Genomic DNA, 15,221 nt, shown 5'->3' on the forward strand with positions numbered 1-15,221 from the left:
TTTTTTTGCTTAATTTAATTTAATTTTTTTATAAAATAATATCTTTTTTTTCTTCTTTTGTACAGAAATTAATTTGATGAGGTAAAAATAATTTTTCTAAATGTTTAGCGCAGTTAAAAGATTAATTGCTAATAATGATAGTAATAATAAATAATAATAATAATTAATTAATCAATAATAGTGATAACGATAATGATCGATAACAATAACAATTAATAATTTAATAATGATCAAAGCTGCTAAAAGTATTTCAAGCTTGAATGCCAATTTTAATTCCCAAAAGATTTTTTTTTTAATATCGTATGATTTTTATAGTCACAAACGAGCACAGAATTTGAATTAAAACATTTCTCCGATGAATTTAGTCGCGTGCAAAGCAACGTAAAGGCTCGTGAATAAGCTATCAAAACTCTATAATCCACGTTATGTACCAGCGGCGGGTTTCTGCCGCATCATAACCAATGACGTGGATGATATAGGTTAGATTTTCGTTCGCGCACAAACAAATCGAACTCTTCAGGTGTGTCGGGCCACACCGGGCCAGCTTGTAAATAATGTTTGAAATCACGGACACGCAGAGTAAGTTACGGCGTTTATCAACGCCAACGATTTTTCATTTCTAAGGAGAGAAAACGCCGGTTGCTTTCTTTTTAGGAGACGCAGGTCAACTCAGGTTAACACCTTCGAGCCTAGTTTGGCACGATTAAACAAAGCGCGATATATACACGTATTTTATATTGTTTTATTTAATAAAAATGTCAAATGTTGTTGTCATTTTATTTATTATTCTATTATTAATATATATTCTATTATTAAATATATAAAAATAATAGTTTAATATTCTAAGAAAATTGTACAGTATTTTAATATAAAAATAAAACGTGGTACTTTTATAGTAAAAAAAAAATATGTATATATATAAAAATATGAAAATGTGCATGTATATAACGAATAGAGTACTTAAAATTCTATGTGTGTGTTCTACAAAGAAAACAACTTTGACTAATACTCTTGGATCTCACTACAGCTTCTTCCTTACTTTATTTACGTCAAAACAGATCGTTCTCATTTGTGACGTTATCCTTTTTTTAATATTTATTAAACAAAGATGAAATGACGTCACAAGAAAATGTTAAAAAAATTTATTTTTATGGAAAAATGTTTATAAGAAATATATTTCAGAAATCGGAGTGGGACTGGCGGGATTTGGAATCTCCTTTCTATTCCTTGGTGTGCTATTGCTCTTTGATAAGGGTCTGCTTGCCATCGGAAATGTAAATGACAACTCTTGCTGTTTATTTATATCGTCATATCTAAACTAGATATCTCAGGCTCTTTTTTTTACAGCTCCTGTTTATATCCGGGCTCGCGTGCGTTATCGGACCATGGAGGACGTTAAGCTTCTTCTTTCAAAGGCACAAGATGAAAGCCAGTATCTCATTTTTAGGGGGCATTCTTGTAGTGCTTATGGGCTGGCCCATTGTAGGAATGATTTTAGAAACCTATGGTTTTATATTACTCTTCAGGTAAGTAATTTTCGATCTAACTAACGATAATAATTAATAAAGATATCTATTTATGAAATAGTATTATATATTTTGAGATAATCTGATCAATCATAATCTAATGATTATTTATTTTTGCTTCAGTGGTTTTCTACCGGTAGCAATAAACTTTTTACGAAGAGTGCCTGTGCTGGGTACTCTACTGAATATGCCTGGCATCAGTCGACTTTTGGATATAATAACGGGAGATTCCAGTCGAACAACTGTATGATATAACTATACAATATATTAGAAGCATCTGCATACTGCTTGGAAACCTGTATATAAGGCAATCAAACGTCATATTCCATATATCTTTTTTTTTTGTATTATTTCAGTTTTGAAAATGTCAGCTATCGAACTTTGTACAAAGTAAAAAATATAAAAATAATTTACGGGAGTGTGAGAGACGTCGGTAAGAATAATGTAATCAACTTGGATGTTTCCAACTTAAATGTATACGTATGACTTGTACTATGATTACGTGAAGAGTACACAAAGCATTCCAAAAATCTTTCTGTAAAAAGATAACTTTGAAATTTTTATTATACCGAAGTATTAATCATAGCCAATAAATAATGGCTAAAATGTACTCTTCTCTTGATCGAGTAATGAATGTCGTGAAATAATAAATGTTTAATTATTTATCAATAATACGATGTTTCATATGTATGTATATATTAAAGTCAAAACTATGTGTTCCGAATTTATATAAAATTCTTTTAAAAATTCTCAGACAAATCAGACACACAAACTTATGTTTATTTAGAAATATTTAAACATTGAATGCTGAAGTTATGTTCACTAAAAGACAATTTAATTTATAATTAATTTTTGAAATATTTTTATATACTTTAATAATATTTATTGTATCAAAAACAATTTTAAATTCTTTTTTTCGTCTTAAAAATAATTTTTTTAATTTTTTTTTTAGGGAGAAAAAAAAGTTTCGGAATATATGAAATTTTATATCGTTTTTATTGATTTGCTGCTTTCCCTGCATGCATCCTAACATGAACAGATTAGATGCATACAATCTGAGTAACGCTTTTCTCATCTTACATGGTCATCTGGAGTGCGAAATTAAATTATCGTCCATCAAAAGTCGACGGACTGGCTGATAATAGTCATTAAAATGATCATTTATTTAATTACGAATTATGAATTATCTACAACGGGCCGAGAATAAGGGCGGGGGGCGGCCCAGGCTACGCGCCCCGCCATCGCCGTGATGACATTTTCGTCGCGCGTCCTTCTCTCTCGATGGTTTTCGCGTGCGCTGACTCGGTTGGTTCTCTAGGCAACTTATTACTTTCAAGTACTTTAATATTCCGACCGGTCTACTTACTCAGCGTGGCGTGTGGAAACGTTATCCGGGTAACAGGTGTTCGCGATACCCTCGCGATTGCCTCTTCAACGTGTTTGTTCTTTTTTTTTTTTACAACAACAATGGAATACGAAAATACGTAATGTCGATCGCTGCGGAAAAATACTGAATCCGGCAATAAGTTAAAGCAGATTCTCTTTCTATGCTTGTTTCCTTGGCTTTTTTTTTACGTTTACAATTTTCTGCTGAGTTTTATATGCTTTACGATCTGCTACATCGAACGTCCTCAGCCTGAATTACTTGTTAGTATCGCCGACAGCGAGCTCTCTTCTGTCCGTCTGTCTGGGGGAATCGCTATCAAATTGGATGAATAATTAAATGACGATGCCAGTGATCGTGAAAGTAATGAGACGAGGATCGTTATAACGCTTTATAGGAGGTTCTTGATTTCGTCGTACAACACAAGCACGAGAGCACCACCTGTACCACGGAGAACGTTGGAGAACGCGCCCTTGAAGAAGGCATTGCCACCTTCCGTTTTATAAATGGTAGACCAACAGTGAAGGGTGTTTTTGTACAGCATTTCAGACTTGGCGCGGCCGGACTGCATCATCATACGCCTACGCACTGTATCGAAGGGATAGGACACGATACCCGCGACAGTAGTTACGACCTGCAACACGAATTTAGATGAATAAATAAAATAAAATTAAAAAAAAAAAAAAAAAACGTAATTCAGGGAGATTATACTAAGGCTAGCTTGGCAGAAATGCACTCGTGGATTCTCACCTGGGCAATACCCCATGAGACGAGGAATGGCGTTTTCTTGGGATCTGGCAGCATACCACGGGCAGTGTCGTAGAAACCGAAGTAAGATGCACGGTAAATAATGATACCCTGCACTGATACACCGAATCCGCGGTAGAGACCGACGAGACCATCAGTTTTGAAAATCTTCGTCAGACAATTACCTAACCCGGAGAACTCACGCTCGCCGGAGCCTTTGCCTACATCGGCAGCCAACCTGATGGAATAAAAAAGAAGGATGTAGGTACGATTGTTTTAATTATTTGAGTTTTAATAGAATGATTTCTGCGAAATATATAAATGTGTTTAATGAAGTATGTATACGATTTTATCGTATACTATTTAATATTGTAGCGCGATAAGATTTTATTTACCTAGTTCTGGCAAAGTCGAGTGGATAGACAAAGCACAAAGATGTGGCACCGGCGGCACCTCCGGACGCGAGATTTCCAAGGAAATAACGCCCGAATTGTGTATTCTTGTCAACTCCGCCAAGGAAAACTTGCTTGTACTTATCCTTGAAGGCGAAGTTCAGGGCTTGTGTTGGGAAGTATCTGATTACGTTGGCCAAATTACCGCGCCAGTAGCTGAGGAATCCTTGTTCACGTGGGATACGAACGAAACAATCGATCATACCTGAAAGGTAACATACAATATAAAATGTGAAATACAAAGATGAAACGTTCAGCACTCTTCTGAATAATTTGTCATACATCAACCATTTAAATTATAACTTAACACAGAATATTGCTGCGGTTTCTGTAACGTTAAGATGTTGCTTTAATATTTTATGTTTGCTGGAAGTGAATTAAGAGTGTAAATTTATAATTAGCATAAAAGCTAAACAACTTCGTACAAAATAATTTATACAAATAATTAACTATACAATTAATTCATTAACAAATTAATAAATTAAAAATTAGAAATTGACGATCGTGTTCAAGTAAATTATTTTTGACTCGGGTAATATTTAGCAAATTATGTAAAAAGCCAGACAAGCGAGAATAGTCATTCTAGAATATTCTTGACCGTACACAGTAGCGTTAATAAATGACTTCAAGTGGAGAATTATCTCATTGACCACACCATCCTCCAATACCATTGATCTTTCGATAAATCAGTTTCTCTAAAATTCTCGCTTAGCGATCCGAACAATTCGGGGAGATTTTGGCAGTTGGCGCCGATCACAGCGAGGTGATAAGCGCCAATATCTCATTATTGTCTCATCGCCAACGTGACTCGGCACGAGGCTGCCTATCAGCTCACACCCGTCGAGAGTTCCGAGGCGGGTAATGACATTCTTTCCTCCGGAGCGCCGATCTGCCCGATAACACGGCTCCTCGAATTTCATATGAATCGACATTAAAGAGGGGAAGCGGCGGATAGAGGAAAAAATTTCAGTCTCGTGGCCGGACGAAAGAGCAGCCATGTTGGCCAGACTCGTCATCGATCGGCGGAGAGGAAGCGCGCCGCTGCCATCTGGCTCGGGGAAGAAACCGCTCGCGGGCGGAATATCGATCCCGCGCAGGGGAAAGAGAGACACCGACGACGGGCCCCGCGTGCGAAATCAGGGTTACGTAAGTCCGCCGAAAGTGCGCGCGGCCCGACCTTCGTTACATAAACGCAATGCAAAATTCGTCGCGTGCGCGCGCGCGCGCACCGTGACGCTCGCGTGGCCGCGTTCTGAGGCACGCGCGACGTCGGTGCGCGACACCGACGGCATTACATAACGACCATGTCCTCTTGCTCTTAACGTACGAGGTCCGCATACCCCGGGGAAAGATAGCACGTTCTACTTTGGCCGCTGTCACATGTTTCATGGGCGGCCGCCGCACTTTGCTGTGCCCGCGTCGTTTCGTCGCGCTAACGGTAAACCGAAGAGGCCCATCGAGGTTTTCTCGTCAAAGGGGAGAATCGCGACCACGTCCGGCTTTCCGGCCTTGGCCGCGAAACCGAAGCCCTGGGTCCCGGGATGGTCGAGATGGGTAGCGAAGGGAGGGGAAATACCAGGCTTTTCGCACACACTTACCCTTGTAACGCTGGTCCTCGGCGATTTGCTTGGAGATGTGCTGTACCTGCAGCAACAACTTGACGCGTTCGATGGGCGCGACGGTGGTCTTGGAAATCGCCGCGGCCACGCCGCCGGCCACGAAGTCCTTGGCGAACGCCACGGGATCCGCGAGTCCAGACATCGTAATCGGGATTGGGTGCGCGTGTGTGTATGGGTGAGAGACACGGGTAACGTAAAGGAGAGAGAGAGAGGAGAGACAACTCCCGTTGGATCCTGAATGTCTCGGACGCGCGCCGGACGACGAATGGCCGAGGAAGCGCACGCTCGCTACCTCTCGCCGGCGGCCAGCCCCCTAAGAATAGCCGCGTAGGTCACGTGAACCGTACTGTGCCACAGAGGCGCCTCCACGCAAGTCACCATTACGCATCCACTGACGTTCGCGCCGGATCTATCCGCGGAGAATCGTGGACACACCGCGTCGCTGTGATACTCGGGGTCTTGGAATCAAAGCCGCGCTTCCGTGCCGATATTTGTAACCTTTCACCCCACGATCGACCGATTTTCTCATGCCTTCTTTTTGCCTCTCGTTCTTTGACGACGCTATTTTAATTGAGACCGTCATCGGCCTTCACCTTACCGCGTTCAAAAATCGTTGAGTTTCGCGCCATGGCGACGTTACATCCGGTTTCGATTGACTTATCGGTCAGCGCAATCGCGCGTTCAAAATTATGAACGGAAACGGCGGGCACGACTGGCCCCAGAAACACGTGCATGAAATTTAAGATGCGGTTTGTATTACAAAAAATTCTAGAGTCCATAACTTCTTTTTATTTTTGAACAATGTTTATAGTTCATTACTTTTAAGACTGTCGTGATACAAAAACTATTATCATTACATGATCGCGTAAAGTTATTTGCGGCTCCTTTGCCGAAGGGATCGGAAAACCTAAAGAGAACGTATAATTATTTTAAAGTGATTAGTTTAATGTTTTGCGAACGCTTTACAAAGAATATGAAACTTGTGTACGAGGGTTTATAATCGCTGGACACTTCCTGGTGCACTTCAGAGTGGTGTGGCCGCGAAACGGCACGCGCCCGCGCGCTCTTTGTCAAGAACGAGATTCGCAAGGTCAATTCTCCCCCGAGAAAAGAGGTCAACGGGGCGCGTCGCTTGCGTAACCCTGGCTTGCGGCCCACCGCGTTGCGGAGGATCCACGCCAGAGAGGTTCAATGGAGCAGCGTCAAAGGCGGGGTGTATTTATACTTTTACAAAAGAGAGAAGAGACGATAAAGGGGCGAAAGAGTGCAAGACGAGCACGCGTCACGAGCGCGCGGAATAGCGATGCTAAAATCAGCTGTCCCTCGTTCACGCGCGCTCGTCATACGCTCGAGCGATATCGTTTGCCAGGCGTCGTCCAATTGCACACGTTAGGGCCATTGCACACCAAATTCCACGGGAACGTAAGCCTCAAATTGTATGAGAAAAACGACAAACCACGGTCGAATACTTGATTATATTAAAATATAAGTTAACCTAGAAATTTTACATACATATTTGAACGTCTGTCTTACGTTTCAAGCTGACGTTTTTCTTTTTGTGTGTGACGATTCTTGTAGAAGACGAATGTGTACGAGCGCCAGCGACAGCGATCGATTCTCCGCTACATGTGCGCGCGTAGGAATCGCGACGACCACGACTACTTTGACCTTTCGACTCGGGCTTGGATCCGATTCCGAGCACACCACCTTGATACGACTCGGTTTATACTTGACATTGTCCTCGCGGGAGAATTTAGATGCGGAGACGGGGAGACACAGCAGTAAAAAAAAAAAATGAAACGTCTGGGTCGACTGGATGAAGGAATTTGGAAAAGTCGTTTGCTACCACTTATCAAGGGCCACTCCTAGACTAGGTTTGAATTGAAGTATACTATTGCATTTAACTTAACTGTGTAAAGCCATTTATTTCGCTTCTTTAAACAAATGGTCAAGTTATTATAATATGTTATTACTCAAAGCTTGGTTGAATTGAATGGAGCTGATAGAAAAGTATATGTTTCACATGTTTATGGACTAGGTTTATCTGCCTATTATCTGACACTTATGAGAGGTATATTTATGTCTTTTTCATTAACTTTTATATTAACTGAGTATTTTTTTTTACATCCAACATCTAAGTATTTATATTTATGTTGCAGAATTCCAATGGAAGCAAAAAATCAATGTTATATTACTTTGAAAAAAAAACTTATTTTGAAATTAAATGTACAAGATCGAATTCTCTTATGAACAAACAATAAGTGGAGTGAGATAAGAATAACAACTGAAAGAAAAAATTACATCTAATACACTCTATTATAGTCCACTCCCGTTTTGCACTATCTAATAGCCTTGACAAACTTGTTTCGTTAGGACTTAAAAGACGTAAGTATATAAGTAAAAAAAAAAAAAAACGAAAAGTAAAGTACGTAAGTACAAATAAAATGACGTGTGTTTGTTTTTAAATATCTCAAAGCCAGACGGAAGGCGGCTAGACCAACGCGTTCTATTGCAAGTACTCCAGATACGGCGAACTGTACGTCTGAGAAACGTTATTGCTGGAGTAACGAAGAGAGCTGATAGTGCAGCCAGGAATTCCCCAAAACGTTTACGGCACGCGATAGGAATCTGTCTCCGATCGGATAAAACCTGGCAGGGAAATCTCGTGATCAAGATTTTGACAAGTTCCTCGTGATAAGAATGCACAGGCCGTGAGATAGCGATAACAACGCAACGCTGGCATTATCTGCAGTGCGAACGATCAGGGAACGAATTCGAGGCACGGGAAGGCTATATTGGATTAAATAGCGGCCTTGACGTTAAACCGCCACCTGCGACTGCGTAATCGCCGAGCCGTTTCCCGATGGAGCTTTCGACGGCATCTGAGAGCGGCTCTCGCTTCCGTGTCATCGATCGAGATCGCGGTGACACTTGGAACGTGACGCGTGATATAAGCGAGGAGAGAAAAAAAAGAGAGGAAAGCAAGCGACGAGATCGCCGTCGTCGCTATCCTCCGAATTGCGACATAGGTAATCATTGAGGGCGACTGTCGCCACGCGCGAGACGATCGTTACGAACATGCGTTGCGATATTCCGTGATTTATCGCTGTCGCGCGTCAAAACTGCTCGTATCTTTGATTGTTGCGCAAGCCGTAGAAATCGGGGAATGTAGTTGAAATTAATTCAACGAGTATGACAGTCCATACGTTTAAATTTTAATTAACCCTTCGGCGAAGTGTGTAAAATTTTTAAACATAAGATGGAGGGTAAATTACATCTCTATTTATTATAGTGCAAATAGTAAAACATTAATTATTTTCTTCTTATTTCAGTTTAATATTATTCGTTGTTACACGTATCTTGGAACGTACAAACAACTTAGGTTTTTAATTTTAACGTTTTCTTGATAAAAACTCATGTTAATTAATTCGAATACTCTTGACTTGCATTTTGACATCAAGATTTTGACATCAAAACTTTTCTTGAAAATAGGTTTTTTATACTGTCAATTATCAAGATCAATTTTGTAATTATTTCTTTCTTTTTTTAAATCATAGCGTGAGAAGTTATTTCGTAGATAAAAGTGCCAGTGGCACTTTGAATACCGACAGATGTTGGTATGATTAGATTCCTACACAGACGACGCCGCCGATTCACCGCCATCTTACGGCGGCGCGAGCGGTGGGCGGTCAGCGGACGAAGGGAACAAGGAAAAAGCACGAAAAAAAAGAGGAAAGAACGAGATCAAGGGGCCGCGTAAACTTCACTTGCTCCGCTAGAGAACGAGGCAACAGATACGGAGAATTGATAGCGTTGATACGCGTTGATACGCCGGGATCGAGGTCGGGACATCCCAATAATGTTCTGCTCGACGACGAACCTTCATGTCTTCGCGTTCGGAAGCCGTCCGGAGGACGGTCGACTGACAGTAAGCATTTCGATCCTCGTCGACGATCCGCGACGCGCATCAACTACCCGGCTTCATCGCTGCGCATTAATTTGACCTGAGTAATTATTCGCGCCTTGTTTTTCCGACGGCCGCGTTTGAATGTCGTCGCGTTACACGGTCTACATATCGCTACTACTTTTATTAGGGAGTCTCACCGGTCGGTTTATTTAATTAACTGAGCCCGTACATGCACACACACGTATACGTTTATCCGTTAGATAGGGCATGCTCCGTTTACGCGAATACTGATAATGTAATGCCAAGCGCAAAATTGTTCTAGTTTGTGGAGCTGGAGAAGTTGCTTGTCAATTTGTATATTGTGCTTTGTGGTGTTAAGTGTCGTTTGTTCTAATTTCTAGGTAATTTTATCTGACTGATAATGTATTGTTTGTCTTTATTCATTTAGAAAAAAAGTTAAATACATATACATGTATACCTGATAAATAAAATTACCAAGAAGCTGGAAAAATTGACTTTAAGTGACATTAAATTATTATTCTTTATGATTATGAGTGACTTCATTGTTGTAGATGTAATTTAACCCAGAGTGATGAAATTTGGGGTATAAATGTTGCTAAAGGAAGAGACAAGGACCGGCATTATGACTGAAGGTTTGTTATTTGAGTTTTGTACATTGATAAATTATAAATTTAGGAATATAACAAGGTAATAAATTTGTATTTCTATTGCAGGTACAGAGACTCAGCCAAGTGCTGGGAATGAGCCCCAAGCAGGTAAGTTCTTTAAAATATATCTGTGCATATACATTTTCTGGTATTTTAGTATATAAGGTATTTAAATATATGAACTTAAATGTCAGGATGTAATTGAATTAGCATCTATGTTAGTGTCTGCTATACGGCTTCATTTTTCAGTTTCTTTTATTGTTGATCTCTGCAGTTATTTCAACTATGTTAATTAATTAAAAACAGATTTTTTAATTTTGAAAATATTTAATAAATGTTAAAGTACAAAAAAATAAATTATTTAATAAAATTTATATTGATTAATTTATTAATAAAAAATGTTGATAATTTTGTGTAATGCTTATATTAAGTGGCTTAAAATATATATTTTCGAATTCACTAGAAGAATTATATTTTCGGCAAATATATTACGAGTATGTTGTACTTTTGCAGAAGCCTTAGAATTAAGAGCGACGCATAGCGAAGGATTACACGAGGGAATAGCCGAGTCAACATTGCAGGCTGCTCTTGAACCTATGCAGGAGCTTCTTACAGTTCATGGAGCTACGCAGGGCGAGAGCAGCGATGCTGTCAGTATTTACACTGCCAGTACTTCAGTGTCTGGCAATGGTAAGTTTAGAAACTCCATTATGAATGTAGCAATATCAAAATAAATTGTATACAAATATTTGTGTTACTTTTTTTAGAGTCAAGTTCAAGCAGAGTTAGCGCGATAACTGTGGTGTTGCCTTGGGGTGCTCAAAAAGAGACGGTGAAGCCACAGCAGATAGGAGACATGGATCTCAGACCAGGAGAATACGTGATGCGTATTCTCTTTGCAGAGTTTACATCACAGGCGGAAAAAAAGATGGAAGCTGTTATGACGGAACATGTAAGCGATCATCGAAGCGATTGTTATTGTAACAACATTATTTGAAAGTATTATTTTTAGGAAAAACAATTATCGAAAGTATTGCAAAGAGGAGAGGACCCACAATTCGATCAACTGTTATCAGCCTTTGGTTCTGTTGCCGAACATTGTTTGCCGTCGATATTAAAAGCCCTTTTTAACTGGTACGAACGACAGCTTATCGATCAAGGTGGTGATCAGAAGAAACCTGCGCCTGGAAAAGAAGATCAAAAAGGAAAAAGGTAATAAAAGTAATAAATTTTTTTATCTTATAAGTGTTAATAACAATTGTAATATTACAGTATCATGTATACGATAGTATCGGGAAGTGTGGAAACGGTGGAAAGAAGTGAGGCAGATCTCTTGCAAGAGCGTAGAGATCTCGCCGTTGAATTTATATTTTGTTTGATGTTAATTGAGGTCTTACGTCAATTACCATTTCACCCTGGGCACGAGGATTTAGTGACGTACATAGAAAATATTGCTTTCAAACATTTCAAATATAGGGAAGGGTAAGAAACATTGTAATAAAAGAATAAAGAAAGAAAGATAAAAATGAATTAATTAATATACATATATATGTATTTTTTTAGTATACAAAATGAACCGAATGCAGCTAATATTCATATTATCGCTGATCTTTATGCTGAAGTGATTGGAGTTCTGGCGCAGTCCAGATTTATGTCAGTGAGAAAACGTTTCATGGTCGAGCTGAAAGAGTTACGAGCTAAAGAACCGGGGCCTCATACTACGCAGAGTATTATTTCTTTATTGATGGGAATGAAGTTTTTCCGAGTTAAAGTAATTGTCATATATTTTATTAATATAATGTTTAATATTTAATATTTATAACACTTTTAATACCTATTTAATACCTATATAACATTTTAGATGGTACCAATAGAAGAATTTGAAGCGTCGTTTCAATTTATGCAAGAATGTGCTCAATATTTTTTAGAAGTGAAAGACAAAGACGTGAAACACGCTCTGGCTGGTCTTTTTGTTGAGATACTCGTCCCCGTGGCTGCTGTAAATATTATAATTTATATCTTACCAAATAATATTGTAATTGGCAGATAATACTCTATTTTTTACTATTTTAGGCTGTAAAAAACGAAGTTAATGTTCCGTGTTTGAAAAACTTTGTGGAAATGTTGTATTCAACAACATTAGACATGTGTACCAAATCTAAGCATCGACTGGCTCTCTTCCCATTAGTAACTTGCTTGCTTTGCGTCAGCCAGAAAACATTCTTTCTACAAAACTGGCATTATTTTTTGGCTATGTGTCTATCTCACTTAAAGAATCGCGATCCAAAGATGTGTCGAGTTGCGCTAGGTATAACTAAAATACTAATTATATAGTATATACATACATATATATTATATAATTGTTAAATGTAATTTTATATATTTTTGTAACTACGATAATGAAGAACAAAGTAATCTATCTTTTGTATTTGTTACAGAGGCTTTATACCGCTTACTCTGGGTTTACATGATACGAATAAAATGCGAAAGCAATTCTGCCACGCAAAGTAGACTACAGAGCATAGTGAACTCCCTGTTTCCTAAGGGATCGAAAGCAGTAGTGCCGCGGGACACACCGCTAAACATTTTTGTTAAAATTATTCAATTTATCGCGCAGGAGAGATTGGACTTCGCGATGCGCGAGATAGTGTTTGACTTATTATCTGTCGGGCGACCAGTGAAAATAATTTTAACTCCCGAACGCATGAGTATCGGTCTCCGGGCGTTCCTCGTTGTAGCCGACAGTTTGCAGCAGAAAGAAGGAGAACCACCCATGCCACGCACCATGGGTGTCTTGCCAAGTGGAAACACTATGCGTGTTAAGAAGACATACTTGAATAAAGTACATATATGTTTATTTAATATTTAAATTAAATAAATTATTAAATATATTAAAAATAGAATTTTTGTAAGAGTTATTTAATTTTATACAAATTATATAATTTTATATGAACATATTTTTATGATTTAGATGCTGACAGAAGACACCGCGCGAAGTATAGGAATGTCCTCGTATTTTCCGCACGTTCGCCGAGTGTTTGTAGATATTTTACGTGCGCTGGACGTTCATTACGGTAGACCCCTCATGATGACCAGTACTCAGAACATGAATAAAGAGCCTGATGAGATGATCACCGGTGAGCGTAAGCCTCGGATAGATCTCTTTCGGACTTGTGTCGCCGCCGTGCCGCGACTGATTCCCGATGGCATGACCGGCGCGGAACTGGTTGACTTACTGTCTCGTTTGACAGTTCATATGGATGAAGAATTGCGCGCACTGGCGTATCAAAGCTTGCAGACTCTGGTATTAGATTTTCCCGATTGGCGGCAAGACGTCGTGCTCGGGTTCACGCAATTTCTGGCCCGAGATGTACAAGATACGTTCCCGCAGCTCATCGACAACGGTCTAAGAATGCTACTGCAGCTGCTGACTAGCTGGAAGAACGCCCTGACGAGTCCCAGCTTGAGAGCTAAGGAGCAATCAGTTGACAACACTCGGGTAAACATACGAGTGGAAATTGGCATTAAGAAATGCGAAACCGGCCAGGTTTGCATTGATTTTTATGACGTTAATAATTTGTAGACGACAAAATGTAAAATTAATTTTTTATTTTTAGAAAGTAGAACCCGTATCGAACATATTTTACCTTGTGGAAGGATTCGCCTTGGTCATGCTGTGCAACTGTCGTCTCTATCCTCGACGATTGGCCGTTCACATTCTTCGGGAAGTCAAGCTCCTGCTGAAGACTCTGGGTGATTATATATTTATTTATATTATATATTTATTTATTAGACAAAATAGATTTGGAGGAGAGAAGGTAGAGAGAAAGAGGGGAAGAGAGAAAGTAATAAAATTATTTATATTTATTAAACAAAGTGTATTTTAAATATATAATTTTTTAGGAGGACCGGAAGATGATCAACCAGTTATTGACGTAATTGATGCTAGCTGTCCTGCTGTTTTAGAGAAATGTTACCCTATGCTTCCGCCAGCTGAAAAGGCTGCCGCTGCGTCCACGTCGAACGTGGATTTGCAATGGATAGCTGACAGAAGTAGCTGTGTTTGGACAGCTGGTAATATTACAGTTGCGCTTTTAAGTTATTTAAATTTAAATTAAATAAAGTTAAATTTAGAAAATGTATGTACTTAAATCATATATTACACCTATTTACGTTTTTTTATCTTGCAGGATTTCACGACGAAAACAGCACCAAGAGTTCTTCTTCACTCAATCTGAATGGCGCGGATCCCTGGGCCAGTTGTCTCTTCGCTTTTCTAGAAAAAGACCGGGTGTTGACGCTGTGTCCGAACGCCGTTATTCACTCCTGGCCGATTGTTTTTACGCGTATAAATTCTCTGTTCTCGGTAGTGGATCCCACGTGAGTTCGACTCTTTTAGCTTATATAATCATAAACAGATTAGTCGTTTAAATTGTGAAGTAATTACTAATCTCGTCTTGCAGGCCAGTAAATGACAACCGAGCTTCATTATTACGAAGCTCGACGACTGTGAGAAAGCCGCTGAACGAGCGAGATGTCTACATGCACATCTGGAAGAATTATCTGACTTTTGGATACAGAGTCGTGCCACCGGTACCGAATCCAGTTGTTCGGTGCGCCAGCCCGGACCTCAGTCTCAGGTAAAATTGGCCACATAAATAGTTTACAGCGATAACTTTCGAATATCGAATATCAAAATTCGAATAATTAATTTTTTTCAACATTTAATACGATATTCATACTTATTACGTATAATTTAAGGAAATACATATAATCGCGTGCATTAAAACACTCGCTGCAGATGCAATCGACGAAGATTGAAAGTGACAAAATGTCTTGTTCGAGCATCTGCTCGAGGAGAAAACATGCACGCGATTTATATTTATTATATTGGTTTATTAGTATATCTCAGAGAAAT

General features: G+C 39.2%; 3 protein-coding genes across 3 annotated transcripts in view; 2 read left to right on the forward strand and 1 right to left on the reverse strand.

The window, feature by feature from the left end:
• The first annotated feature begins 414 nt into the window (after positions 1 to 414).
• LOC139109466 (vesicle transport protein GOT1B) lies at positions 415 to 2,967 on the forward strand. The gene is made up of 4 exons (XM_070668558.1): positions 415 to 579; positions 1,183 to 1,274; positions 1,348 to 1,526; positions 1,650 to 2,967. The coding sequence occupies exons 1-4, from the start codon at positions 555 to 557 to the stop codon at positions 1,774 to 1,776; spliced, it is 423 nt and encodes a 140-aa protein (XP_070524659.1). The 5' UTR covers positions 415 to 554; the 3' UTR covers positions 1,777 to 2,967.
• On the reverse strand, positions 2,504 to 6,013 carry Ant (ADP/ATP translocase). Its single transcript, XM_070668557.1, has 4 exons — positions 5,708 to 6,013; positions 4,053 to 4,314; positions 3,661 to 3,895; positions 2,504 to 3,544 (listed from the first exon to the last, which is right to left on the reverse strand). Exons 1-4 carry the CDS (start codon positions 5,868 to 5,870, stop codon positions 3,302 to 3,304), a joined length of 903 nt encoding a protein of 300 aa, XP_070524658.1. The 5' UTR covers positions 5,871 to 6,013; the 3' UTR covers positions 2,504 to 3,301.
• A 304-nt stretch (positions 6,014 to 6,317) lies between these two features.
• The window catches only part of Fry (Protein furry), a 30,915-nt gene continuing 22,011 nt past the window's right edge, over positions 6,318 to 15,221 (forward strand). The window contains exons 1-18 of the mRNA XM_070668495.1: positions 6,318 to 7,799; positions 7,888 to 8,113; positions 8,205 to 9,656; positions 10,208 to 10,288; positions 10,370 to 10,411; positions 10,817 to 10,993; positions 11,071 to 11,255; positions 11,316 to 11,515; positions 11,576 to 11,785; positions 11,867 to 12,074; positions 12,165 to 12,302; positions 12,377 to 12,611; positions 12,742 to 13,145; positions 13,275 to 13,850; positions 13,921 to 14,056; positions 14,207 to 14,377; positions 14,494 to 14,683; positions 14,767 to 14,943. Of these exons, the coding sequence (XP_070524596.1) occupies positions 10,246 to 10,288; positions 10,370 to 10,411; positions 10,817 to 10,993; positions 11,071 to 11,255; positions 11,316 to 11,515; positions 11,576 to 11,785; positions 11,867 to 12,074; positions 12,165 to 12,302; positions 12,377 to 12,611; positions 12,742 to 13,145; positions 13,275 to 13,850; positions 13,921 to 14,056; positions 14,207 to 14,377; positions 14,494 to 14,683; positions 14,767 to 14,943 (3,092 nt within the window). The 5' untranslated portion in view covers positions 6,318 to 7,799; positions 7,888 to 8,113; positions 8,205 to 9,656; positions 10,208 to 10,245. The remainder of the gene's footprint in view (positions 7,800 to 7,887; positions 8,114 to 8,204; positions 9,657 to 10,207; positions 10,289 to 10,369; positions 10,412 to 10,816; positions 10,994 to 11,070; positions 11,256 to 11,315; positions 11,516 to 11,575; positions 11,786 to 11,866; positions 12,075 to 12,164; positions 12,303 to 12,376; positions 12,612 to 12,741; positions 13,146 to 13,274; positions 13,851 to 13,920; positions 14,057 to 14,206; positions 14,378 to 14,493; positions 14,684 to 14,766; positions 14,944 to 15,221) is intronic.

Source organism: Cardiocondyla obscurior, linkage group LG17 (genome assembly GCF_019399895.1).
Source record: "Cardiocondyla obscurior isolate alpha-2009 linkage group LG17, Cobs3.1, whole genome shotgun sequence".
Lineage (NCBI taxonomy): Eukaryota > Metazoa > Arthropoda > Insecta > Hymenoptera > Formicidae > Cardiocondyla > Cardiocondyla obscurior.